The sequence below is a fragment of the Saimiri boliviensis genome, chromosome 11 (assembly GCF_048565385.1).
Source record: "Saimiri boliviensis isolate mSaiBol1 chromosome 11, mSaiBol1.pri, whole genome shotgun sequence".
Lineage (NCBI taxonomy): Eukaryota > Metazoa > Chordata > Mammalia > Primates > Cebidae > Saimiri > Saimiri boliviensis.
Genome location: NC_133459.1, coordinates 43602453 through 43614797, shown reverse-complemented (window position 1 = coordinate 43614797; position 12345 = coordinate 43602453). Strand labels below are relative to the sequence as shown.

Below are 12345 nucleotides of genomic sequence, written 5' to 3'. Positions count from 1 at the left end.
CAAGATCTGTGCATATGGATCACCCTCCAAACCCTCAATCAGGAGCACGGAAGAGAGACTAGCTCTGGTTAGGGTGATGTCAGAAAACTTATGTGTGCCAGCCTGCAGAAGGGGATGTGATCATTAGAAGAACAGCCAAGTTAATAGGCAAAGAATTAAGGAGTGCTGGTGTAGAAGGCTGCTTCTTGTCACCTCAACCTGAACACGTGTAATAAGGCCCAGGTCATGTTCTAGGAATGGTGTGGAGCATTCTGAGGGCCGTGCTGGGGTGGCCATCCAGCTCCCTGGCCAGGGCCAGTTGCCTACCTGTATGATCTCCTTGAGCTCTTCCACCGCCCTCTCCTCCAACTCCCTGATCTGAGTCATGGCTTCATTAAAGCTGGACAACTGGGAAGACAGTTCCTCCTCTTCCTTGGATAACTGAGGGGGCCAAAAAGAGAGACAATTGTATGACCCAGTTGCCACCTCAGCAGGCCACACTTCTGTCTTGCTCGGCCCCATCCTGCCCCTTACGTTGCCTGGAATCAGTGCCCCATTAGAGCAGGCTTCCATCTCTTCTGTTTCCATTTGAATCGACTGTTCTCCACTGGGCCCACTGTGGGGGCTCAGCTCCTTGACCCTGAGGAAACAAGGAGGTCTCAGATCCCACAGCAGGCCCCTTGGTACTCACCACAGGAGTGCAGCGCCACCCAGACTTTGAAGCTTGAGGCTTGAAGAGGATGGAAGCAGCCTTTCCTTCAGCCAAGGAAATATGGCATAGACTAAAGCTGAACTGGAAAAGACCCTCACCCTGTTAACTCCCCAGCAGGGCTCAGAAAGGACTGGGACAGACCTAGTAGCATTATGACTGAACTCTCAAGCCTCAGGTTCAGAGTCACACAGGAGTATACAGTAGGCCCTGAGGCCCCAGAGCCTCCTTCCCTCTCATCACTGTCTTTCCCTTGCCCAGTCCTGTTCCCCATCCCACCAACCATAGGTACTAGTACCTGTCTGCATATCTCAGTGTGTTTAAAGTATAGTCACAGGAGCTTATGCCCGGTGAGATCATGGCAATCTGCAAAAGATGGGTGGGTGATTAAAAGCTGAGAATTGTGGGTGAGGATACTAAATAGCCTGCCCACAAGGGGCCTCCAGTCGGGGAGTCTCTTCAAGCTGTGGAGCCCCACATGGTATTGGTGGGAGGACTCATTTAGCACCGTGCTGTGCTAGGCCACTTGCCCCACGGGCATTGCAATTTAAGGTGCCTTAGACATTGGTTTCCTGCTTTCAAAGGCACATCTAATTATCTTTTGCTTCCTTATTCCTTTACTGTGACAGTCTTGCTACCAAGGTCCTATCTTCTATCTATTTTTTTTTTTTTTTTTTTTTTTTGAGATAGAGTTTCGCTCTTGTTGCCCAGGCTGGAGTGCAGTGGTGCAATCTTGGCTCACCACAACCTCTGCCTCTTGGGTTCACGCGATTCTCCTGCCTTAGCCTCTCAAGTAGCTGGGATTACAGGCATGTGCCACCATGCCTGGCTAATTTTGTATTTTTAGTAGAGATGGAGTTTCTCCATGTTGGTCAGGCTGGTCTCGAACTCCCAACCTTAGGTGATGTGCCCACTTCGGCCTCCCAAGGTTCTAGGATTACAGGTATGAGCTACCACGCCCAGCCCAAGGTCCTATCTTAAAGCTCTGTGGCTTCTGCTGGAAACTTCAGTTCCCTTAGGCCAAGGGATAATGCCTTAGGTAAAAGGGTTTAGAGCTTAGCCAGAGAATCCCACCTTCTTCATGAAAAGGCCCCTACCCAAAGCGTAGGGGAGAATATTCTCTTGAAGGGAGGGATGGCAGATCTCACAAACAAGGGCTTGGGGATAAAACTGGGAAGAGGAAGTCATTCAAGGACGAAGCCAGCCGGGCACGGTGGCTCGCCTGAGGTCGGGAGTTTGAGACCAGCCTGACCAACACGGAGAAACCCCATCTCTACTAAAAATACAAAAAGTAGCTGGGCATGGTGGCTCATGCCTATAATCCCGGCTACTCGGGAGGCTGAGGCAAGAGAATCACTTGAACCTTGAAGCTGGGAGGTGGAGGTTGCAGTGAGCCAAGATCACACTGTTGCACTCCAGCCCGGGCAACAAGTACGAAATTCCATCTCAAAAAAAAAAAGCCGGGCGCGGTGGCTCAAGCCTGTAATCCCAGCACTTTGGGAGGCCGAGGCGGGTGGATCACAAGGTCAAGAGATCGAGACCATCCTGGTCAACATGGTGAAACCCCGTCTCTACTAAAAATACAAAAAAATTAGCTGGGCATGGTGGCACACACCTGTAGTTCCAGCTACTCAGGAGGCTGAGGCAGGAGAATTGCCTGAACCCAGGAGGCGGAGGTTGCGGTGAGCCAAGATCGCGCCATTGCACTCCAGCCTGGGTAACAAGAGTGAAACTCCGCCTCAAAAAAAAAAAAAAAAAAAGGGACACAGCCTTATATGACCCAGGCTATTTCTGTTTTCTAGGCTGGGAGCCCATGAACCTGAGGGAAGCCATGGAAGAGACAAGGACTGCCCTCTCCTGCTGACCCAAAGGCCTATATTCTGAATTCTGGAACCCCTTTTCATCAGGTAATGGAGGAATGACCTCTCCCAAACCAAGAGCTGCACCTACACATCTTAAAGGGAGTAGATCCTTTCCTCCCCGCTTGGTTAGGCCACGAGGAGGGTGGTGCATTAAAGCAGGGTCTGGAAGCCCAGTCACAGTAGAGCCTGGAAACACAGGCAGCCAGCAGTGCTGAGCTTCCTGCCCGGGACGTCCTGTGGTTTCTGTGGGAAGCAACTTTGTCTCTTCTTGCTTCATCACCTTCAAGGTGACCCTACTCACCATGCAAGTCCTAGAGTTCTCCCCGATGAAGGAGTCTCTCAGCACCTGTGTCAGCTTGCTCTCACGGAATGGGGTATGAGCCTTGTTCTGTCCCAGGGCCCTGATGCACTCCTGTGGGGGGCAGCAGGAACAATTGAGGTCCGTTCTTTCCTTGCACTGACCACTCCTTATCCCTTCCCAGCAGCTCTCCTGGACAACCAGCTCTAGCTGCCCCAATACCTTCAGGGCTAAGAGACTCTTGTTGATCTCTGCACCCTCCATGCGGGTCTGCCGGTCAGCACTGCAAGTGTCTGCACCTCGCTCATTCCCTGCCAGATCTACCAAAGAGAACTTGCCATGCATTCTCCCTTTGGCTCGAAGAAGAATCTGGAAGCAGGCGTGGGAGCGGGAGGAACAGGAGTTGGCAAATGTCTGCCCAGAGGTTCTGTGGTAAAGAAAGGTTATGAGATTCTGGGGTCACCAGCCCCTGTGGCACCCCAGTCCACAGAAGTTCTCTAGGAAGGGAGGGACAGAGGTCAGGAGGCAAAGTCCTGTGTCTTCCTGTCCCACGCTTCCATCTTGCCCTCCCTAGGTAGCAGTTCTCCCTCTAGCTCTGGGCCTAATACATTTTCCTGGCAGCCAAATTAGTACTAGATTCTGGACTAGGGCCTTTGCCAGACATGGGAGCCTAGAAGGACATGGGGAAGGATAAATTTTCTCTGCTAAAGGGCCCACAGGGAAGGGGGAAGCTGTTATGAACCACCTGCCAGAACCTGAGGACCCCATAGAGGGCAGCCCCCTCCCTGGGTGTCCATAGCTGCCTAGCACCCCACTATAACAATGTCTATAGCCCTAGTGGAAAGGTGCTCCTCTACTTCTGTGCAGCGGGGCTATGAGCTTGTTACTTCCAGCCCAGAACAGACCCAGAGCTCCTAACTTCCACCATAAAGGGAAGAGCAAGGAGAAACCCAGAGAAGCCAGGAAGCATACCTCTGGGGTAACACTTTGATTTGTTTTTATTTTTATTTTATTTTATTTATTTATTTATTTATTTATTTTTTTGAGACGGAGTTTCGCTCTTGTTACCCAGGCTGGAGTGCAATGGCGCGATCTCGGCTCACCGCAACCTCCGCCTCCTGGGCTCAGGCAATTCTCCTGCCTCAGCCTCCTGAGTAGCTGGGATTACAGGCACGTGCCACCATGCCCAGCTAATTTTTTGTATCTTTAGTAGAGACGGGGTTTCACCATGTTGACCAGGATGGTCTCGATCTCTCGACCTCGTGATCCACCCGCCTCAGCCTCCCAAAGTGCTGGGATTACAGGCTTGAGCCACCGCGCCCGGCTATTTTTATTTTTTTTTGAGACAGGGTCTCACTGTGTCATGCAGACTGGAGTGCCGTGTGCAATCAAAGCTCACTGCAACCTAAAACCCCTGGCCTGAAGTGATCCTCCTGCCTTGTTTTCCCAAAGTGCTGAGATTATAAGTGTGAGCCACTGTGCCTGACCTGACTTGGTTCTAATAAGCCTCTGGCCCTGGCTTATATGTTTAATTGAGACCCCATAAAGCAGAGGCCTTTGCAGCCCTTACCAAACTGGGCAAAGCAGCACTCTGTGGAAACAGAAATGCGTTCAGAGCTAGACTCTATTCATGAATCAGACATGAGGTCACTCCTTCCCCTCACCAGGACTCTGACCTGCAGGCGCTGCCCATGTCGATCATCTTGATGACATCATCAGCAGAGTTGACCAGGTGCTCCTGCAGTCCCACCACCTGCACCTGTTGCTTGCCGTCCTCCAGCACACGCAGCTTGGCCTTCTTGTTGAGCAGGTCAAACAGCTGTGCCAGGCAGGGGAAACGAGGCTAAGGCCACTGGGCACCGGGCACCCCACCCGACTGCTCCCTCCTATACAGCCTGCTCAGCTCAGAGAGGAGCTAGCAGCAGGAAAGGCACAGAGTATGAGCTGATGGATGCTGAGGGTAGCAGAGGGCAGTATACTTGGAATCTGAGCCAAACTGCCTCAATTTGCTGTAACTCTGCTACATTATTAGCTGTGTGAGCCTTGGGCAAGTTAACAACCACTCTGGCCTTGCATCTCATCTGTAAAGTTGAGAAAAGTAAAGTGCTTAGAATAGTGTATAGCTTCTCTTTTTTTTTTGAGACAGAGTTTTGCTCTTGTCACCCAAGCTGGAGTGCAATAGCACAATCTTGCCTTACTGCAATCTCCGCCTCCTGGGTTCAAGCAGTTCTCCTGCCTCAGCCTCCTGAGTAGCTGGGATTACAGGCACGCGCCACCACACCCAGCTAACTTTTTTGTATTTTTAATAGAGACAGGGTTTTACCATGTTGGCCAGGCTGGTCTTGGAACTCCCAACCTCAGGTGATCCGTCCACCTCAGCCTCCCAAAGTCCTGCGATTACAGGCCTGAGCCACCATGCCTGGCCCCTAATATCTTATGAGTGAGAAATATTAGCTATTTTTATTATCTAGATCCCAGTCTATGGAAGACAACTCTGCAGAAGCCCACAGTGAATAGAGAGACAGATAGAAAGAGATATATTGGGGTGCAGGGAGGGAAAGAATGAATATGAGACTGAATGTGCACAATCAGGGAAGAAGCGATGAAGGAGGTAGGCTGAGGGAGGTCAGGGCACACACAGGCAAACCTTGCACCTGTGAAGGGGCCCTGAGGAGTATTCTCGCCATACTTGTTGAACTTAGTGCCATCTCACCATCAGATGAAACCACCTACACCTGCCAGAGCGGAGTGGCCCATCAGTGGCTTAACAGCTTCTAGCCAACTTCAAGGTTTTAGAAAGTTCAGGGCCCCAACAGCGTAAACAAGGGGCTTCCTGCCAGCTACCTTCCCATTGTAGATCTCGAAGAATGTCACATAGACTTCCAGGCCCAATTTCCGGTAGCAGGGTTGATTCTTCAGGAGGAAGACGTCCCGGGCTGAGGGAGAGAAGCTGGCTAAGCAAGCAACCTGCCTTTCAATGCCAAACCCTGAAGCAGCAGTACACAGTACTTACAGGCCATGGCGTAGATCCCTTTAGATGCATTCTGAGCTTTCCCAGAGAGGTCTCCGCCCATAGTCTGCAAAAGGAAGGGGTAGAAGACCATGGAAAAGGGCCATTGGACTAGGGCAGAGCACTACTGGCTCCATTACCACAGTGGGCCACAACAAGGCCAGAAGGCTGGACCTAAAGCCCCTCCCTCTCTGCATCTGACATGGCAAGGCTATCTGGTGCAAGGGGCCTTTTTTTTCTTTTTAAAGACAGAGTCATCTCTGTCTTGGCCTAGGCCGGAGTGCAATGGTGCAATCTTGGCTCACTGCAACCTCTGCCCTCCCAGTTCAAGCAATTCTCCTGCCTCAGCCTCCCGAGTACTTGGGATAACAGGTGCCCACCATGCCAGGCTATTTTTGTATTTTTAGTAGAGACTTGGTTTTGCCATGTTGGCCAGGCTGGTCTCAAAATCCTGACCTCAGGTGATCCACCCACCTTGGCCTGCCAAAGTGCTGGGATTACAGGCGGTAGCGACCGTGCCTGGCTGGGGCCTTTCTTAAGAAACTCACTGTCTCCCTTTGTGGGAACCCAGGGCTGTATAATAGAAAGGCTCTTTCCCTTCCAGGCCTCAATACTCACATGTGTCTTGCCACTTCCTGTCTGGCCATAAGCAAAACAAGTTGCTTTTCCACCTTCAAAGATTGTCCGTACCAGTGGCCTTGCTGTGAACCTAAGAGAAGAGGGGTAGAGTATTTGTATCTGTTCTCAAAATGTGCTCCCTGGAACATGACCTGCCACCCTTCCACTGCAGAGTTCTCAGGGTTGCTTCCTCCTTTTAAGAATAGCATTCTTCTAGCCGGGCACAGTGGCTCAAGCCTGTAATCCTAGCACTTTGGGAGGCTGAGGTGGGTGGATCACCTGAAGTCAGGAGTTCAAGACCAGCCTAGCCATCATGGTGAAACCCCATCTTTAAAAAAAAAAAAAATATCATTCTTCTACTGGCTCAGTGGTCCCACCTGACCCCAACCATACTTACAAATCTGAAATACTTCTAGCAAACTGATGGTGGGATGAGGGTTGGGGGAGCACTAGACTGACTATACAGGAGCAAGCTGATGGCTCATGCTCTAAGCCATCTGACCTTTTCTCTGACCCTAGAGTCACAGGATGAAAGCCTAAGCTCAGCATCCAACTTTCAGCAGAAGACACACTAGTGGCTAGGCATAGTGGCTTATGCCTGTAATCCCATTACTTTGGGAAGCCAAAGTGAGCAGATCACCTGAGCTCAGGAGTCTGAGACCAGCCTGACCAATATGGGGAAACCCTGTCTCTAATAAAAATACAAAAATTAGCCAGGTGTGGTGGCACATGCCTGTAATCCCAGCTACTTGGAGGCTGGGACAGGAGAACTGCTTGAACCTGGGAGGCTAGGGCCGGGCGCAGTGGCTCACACCTGATTTTGGGAGGCCAAGGTGGGAGGATCACTTTAGGTCAGGAGTTCGAGACCGGCCTGACCAACATGGCAAAACCCCGTCTCTACCAAAAATACAAAATTAACCAGTGTGGTGGCAGGCCCCTGTAATCCCAGCCATGTGGGAGGCTGAGGCAGGAGAATCACTGGAACCCAGAAGGTGGAGGCTACAGTGAGCCAAGATTGTGCCCCTATACTCCGGTCTTGGCAACAAGGGAGAAACTCTGTCTTAAAAAAAAGCAGAAGAGCAGATAGAGCAGATCTGGAGTTCTCCAAGTCTGTGAAGCCCAGTGGGCAATGGGGTAGCTGCATAAGGCATAGGAAGAACCCTTGGAGTCTGGCCAGCCCTGCCTCAGCATGTAACGAACGGGTGATACCTCATTCAGGATCCACTCAAGGATGGGCCGCTAAGCTGTAAAAGGGTATGACCCGAAGAAAACACAAGAAGCAAGGAAGAGCTTCAGAATTCAGCATGTCTGTCAGTAGCGTTGCCAGAATGTCTCACAACAAAAAGGGGATGGAGGGGCACAAGGAGGGAAAAACGGATGCAAGGACTAACCTATAGACGACTTCATTTGAAGCTGTTTCATCAAATGCAAAGTCAAAGCAGAATGCTTGGTTCTCCAGATACTTTGTTAAGTCCACTTTCAACTTGGGTTCATGTACTAAGAGGAGACACTTGCTAGGTATGGAAATCACATCAATTTCTTTCTTGGCCAATTCTGCAGAAGGAGAGTATTTCAGGGAGTGCTCCGTGGAAACAGAAGGCCCCTTAGTCAGTCTGAAGCCTCTTCCTGACAGAATGAGACTTACCTTGCTTATTCAGTGGGCGTTTCCTAACACAGACACATATTCTGTGCTCTTCGATCTGTAAGCAGATGATAGGAGGCAACCAATAGCAAAGGGTGAGAGCAATTTAAAAAAAGCAAGCTTGCCCAGAACTCCCACTCCTTTCAATCCCACGTCTGGCCCACTCAGAGGCCAAGATAACACTAGGACCCCTGCATCCTCAATTAGATACTCCAGAGCACGAGAAGACAGCGCTGGATTTTGTTCCCCGTTTTCTCACTCTGCTGCATATACGAATTTCAGCACTACTTTCATGATTCTTACTAATGCAGCAATCTAGCCAACGTATGGTAGTAGTGGTGGAACCCAGTTTATAAAGATCAGACTCCTCCCACATGGGCCTCACTAGCTCCAGCCCACCAAAGGGTGTTAAAAAATAATCTCGGCCAGGCATGGTGGCTCATGCCTGTAATCCCAACACTTTGGGAGGTCAAGGCAGGTGGATTGCTGGAACCCAAAAGTTTGAGATCGGCCTGGGCAACATGTTGAAACCTTGTCTCTACCAAAAATACAAAAAATCAGCAGGGCATGGTAGAATGCATCTGTGGTCTCAGCTACTTGGGAGGCTCGGGTGGGGAGGATCATTCTAGCTCAGGGAGGTTGAGGCTGCAGTGATCCAAGATCATACCACTGCACTCCAGCCTGGGTGACAGAGTGAGACCCCCCATCTCAAAAAAAAAAAAAAATCCTCAAAGGTGAGTGAAGATTCCTGCAGGCCCTCATTCCTGTGAAGTTTTCTGTCCCTTAATTGTATACTTACTCAAGGAAGAGAAGTCTTTGGATGTACTTACAGGATCAGTCATAGTAAGTGGATGACATTCCAAAGTAGCCCGAAATTCTTTAATCATTCGGGCAAATTCCCAGTTTGGAAAACTACTGTCATACTCCTGGTTTGAGACGAGAGTGAAAAAGGGCAGACTGTTAAGATGTAAGTTCTCTCGGACCTCTATGCAGCAGCAGCAAGAGCTGTTTGCTCACTACCCTTCATAGTTGTCAGTCCCCGCCCTGGCTCTAGGTCAAGAACTCAGAACCCCAGGGAAGAGATTGGCAGAGGGGCCTGAGGATACACCAAAGCGTGCTAGGAACTCGGACTAGGCCAGTTCCACATTTTAGGAGGCACAGCAGCAGACTGGGCTTCCTAAAAGAAATTAACCCAGTTAAGGGGACCATACTGCAGTCCCTGCCTTCCAAAATGTACAACCTGGGTGAGGGTGGGAAAAATTGGACCAACTGTGTCCTTCAGCCCCACTGGCCATCATGCCATGTGAGCATGTGATGGGTTTGCTTGCTAGACAATCAGCATTAAATATTCCTCATCTGAGGGCCTTCAGGAAAAATTCTGAATTGTTTGTTCTCTGAATCCTGATAAGAAACCAGTTAAATTTCCGGGATATCAGAATTGGAGCCTCAGAGGTCAGGCTCAGTGGCTCATGCCTATACTCTCAGCACTTTGGAAGGCCAAAGCAGTTGATTCACTTGAGGCCAGGAGTTCCAGACCAGCCTGGGCAAAATAACGAAACTATCTCTACTAACTATACAAAAAATTAGCTGGCACACACCTGTAATCCCAGCTACTTGGGAGGCTGAGGCACAAGAATCACTTGAAACTAGAGGTGAAGGTTGCAGTGCATTGAGATCACACCAGTGCACTCCAGCCTGGGTGACAGAGCAAGACTCAGTTGCACAAAAAAAAAAAAAAAAAATTGGGGCCTCAAGAACTGCAGCCTGAGAAATGCTGGGGCCCAGCTCTATCTGCTGCCTGCAGGGTTTCGGTTAAGGATACCTGTCCAAAAACCTTTGCCCTAGCCTCCCAAGAAAGGTACCTGAGCTCGCTTCATTCTCATTTCAGAATTTGGGGCCTTCTTCTCTTCTCGCTTGTTCTTCATTTTTTCCACTTCCTTCACAATACATGATTTCCTCCGAACTACAAAAATATAAAAATAAAGAAAAGGAAGGAAACACTGTTACCAGTCTAGGCCAGCCTACTCTTCTCTGGCTATTACTGAGTACTGTGTCTTTCCCAGGCAGAGGCTTTCTCTAGATCCTTACTCTTAAATCACTATATGCAAAGAGAAGAAGAAATAGATGTGACTCTCCGGATGGACAAGTCCACAAAGTAGTGACCTGGCCAATATGAAGTCAAATAGTGATAATAGCACTCCAGTTCCAACCCAAGCTCTCCCTATGCCTCTTGGGTGTTTTCTCAACAACCACAGAGGTGAGTTGTTTTGTCTTTTTTTTTGAGACGAAGTCTTGCTCTGTCGCCAGGCTAGAGTGCAGTGGTGGATCTTGGCTCTCTGCAACATCCACCTCGCAGATTCAAGTGATTATCCTGCCTCAGCCTCCCGAGTAGCTGGGACTACAGGTGTGCACCACCAGGCTAGCTAATTTTTTGTATTTTTAGTAGAGACGGGGTCTCACCATGTTGGCCAGGATGGTCTTGATCTCTTGACCTCGTGATCCGCCTGCCTCGGACTCCCACAGTGCTGGGATTATAGGCATGTGCCACCATACCCAGCCCCTTGTTTTGTCTTGATAATGAAAGATTCATTCCATGGCCAGAGGAAAACATGCCCCCTTGTGACAAACAGGGCTTTAACTCAGGGGCTAAGGTAGGCCAGGTTTAGGACAGGTTGTTATCCATGCCTCACTAGAAGCAGAACATCAGATAGCTCAATGTGTCTACCTGAGTTAACAGGGTTTGCAGAAGAGCTGCCTCGGATGGAATGGACTTGCTCTTCCACCTCCTCGCTGACCATCGTCAATGGTATTTCAGCCACTGTAGAGCAGGAAGGCCTAGGGGGCCCTGCTGTAGGGTGGGGGGAACAACAGTCACTGGAGAAGCAGACAGGTGTACCACAGGCTGAGTGCATGTCCTCACCTGAGCGCATGGCCCTGGTTATGGGCCAGGAGGGCTCCAACCTGCCTGCTCAGCAAGGCTCTTACAGTATGTGCAGAGCTTGCACTTTTCCCTTCACCTCAGCCTGTACTCTGACCTTGACCACTCTTTCTGCAAGGGCTGGCTCCCGGGGTCAAAATATCTTAAAGGGTATGTGAATATTCAGCATGGGCTTTGACATGAAGGGAAAAGCCTGTGAAGGCCTGAACGCTTTAGACTTCACCCAAGCATGGATTCTCAGGCAAGACCAGGCCTGGCCTTAAGGAGAAAAGCCAGGCCTTTCTGACTTCTCCAAAGCCTCAGGAACCCAGGTGGTTAAAAGGAGCAAAGATTGAAAAGCCAAGGTGACAGGGAACTGGAGCAACAACTAACCAGACTGATTCAATACAGAAAGGCCTAGACCACAACACCTTATTACTTCCCATACCTGGGCATGACCCATTCAATTACCTTAATCCTATTAAAGTTGAATCTGATATATGTAAAGTGTAATGGTTGTGTGTCTTACCAAATTTGCATCTACTTTATATAATTATTAAAGATTGACAAACAATTCACACTGAAAATTTTTTTTTAATTTTTATTAATTTTCCACACCTCACCTAGCTCATTTAAAAGTTTTTAAAATTCAATTTATATAAAGTACAAAAAGGGCTGGGCACGGTAGCAGATACCTGTAATCCCAGCACTTTTGGAGGCCAGGGCAGGCGGATCACAAGGTCAGGAGTTTGAGACCAGCCTGGCCAACGTGGCGAAGTGATCAGCTTGCCTCGGCCTCCCAAAAAGTGCTGGGGTTACAAGTGTGAGCCACTGCAGGCAGGCGGATCACTCTGTCTCAAAAAAAAAAAAAAAAAAAAAAAAAAGCCGGGCGCGGTGGCTCAAGCCTGTAATCCCAGCACTTTGGGAGGCCGAGGCGGGTGGATCACGAGGTCGAGAGATCGAGACCATCCTGGTCAACATGGTGAAACCCTGTCTCTACTAAAAATACAAAAAATTAGCTGGGCATGGTGGCTCATGCCTGTAATCCCAGCTACTCAGGAGGCTGAGGCAGGAGAATTGCCTGAACCCAGGAGGCGGAGGTTGCGGTGAGCCGAGATCGCGCCATTGCACTCCAGCCTGGGTAACAAGAGTGAAACTCCGTCTCAAAAAAAAAAAAAAAAAAAATAGAGATGATTTCCAAATAAGAAAGCCATGTTGGTAGGGCAGGAGCAGACCAGTACTGAAGCTGGGGGAATGGATGAATCTTAGGATATTCCAGCACAGGTACAGAGCAATGTGAGAGGATCTTG

The 12345-nt window shown here is 49.6% G+C and overlaps 1 protein-coding gene across 2 annotated transcripts in view; it reads right to left on the bottom strand.

Annotated features, from left to right (window-relative positions):
• KIF2C (kinesin family member 2C) overlaps positions 1–12345 on the bottom strand; it is a 28124-nt gene that overhangs the window by 2750 nt on the left and 13029 nt on the right. Inside the window, exons 6-19 of one of the 2 annotated variants that reach the window (XM_003936916.3) lie at positions 10844–10966; positions 9981–10081; positions 8949–9044; positions 8122–8176; positions 7868–8030; positions 6477–6567; positions 5862–5925; positions 5693–5784; positions 4525–4667; positions 3071–3275; positions 2852–2962; positions 987–1054; positions 514–619; positions 307–420 (exon numbers count right to left, since the gene is read on the bottom strand). In XM_003936916.3, the coding sequence (XP_003936965.3) occupies positions 307–420; positions 514–619; positions 987–1054; positions 2852–2962; positions 3071–3275; positions 4525–4667; positions 5693–5784; positions 5862–5925; positions 6477–6567; positions 7868–8030; positions 8122–8176; positions 8949–9044; positions 9981–10081; positions 10844–10966 (1532 nt within the window). The remainder of the gene's footprint in view (positions 1–306; positions 421–513; positions 620–986; positions 1055–2851; positions 2963–3070; positions 3276–4524; positions 4668–5692; positions 5785–5861; positions 5926–6476; positions 6568–7867; positions 8031–8121; positions 8177–8948; positions 9045–9980; positions 10082–10843; positions 10967–12345) is intronic. The other variant, XM_003936918.3, reaches the window with a different exon arrangement.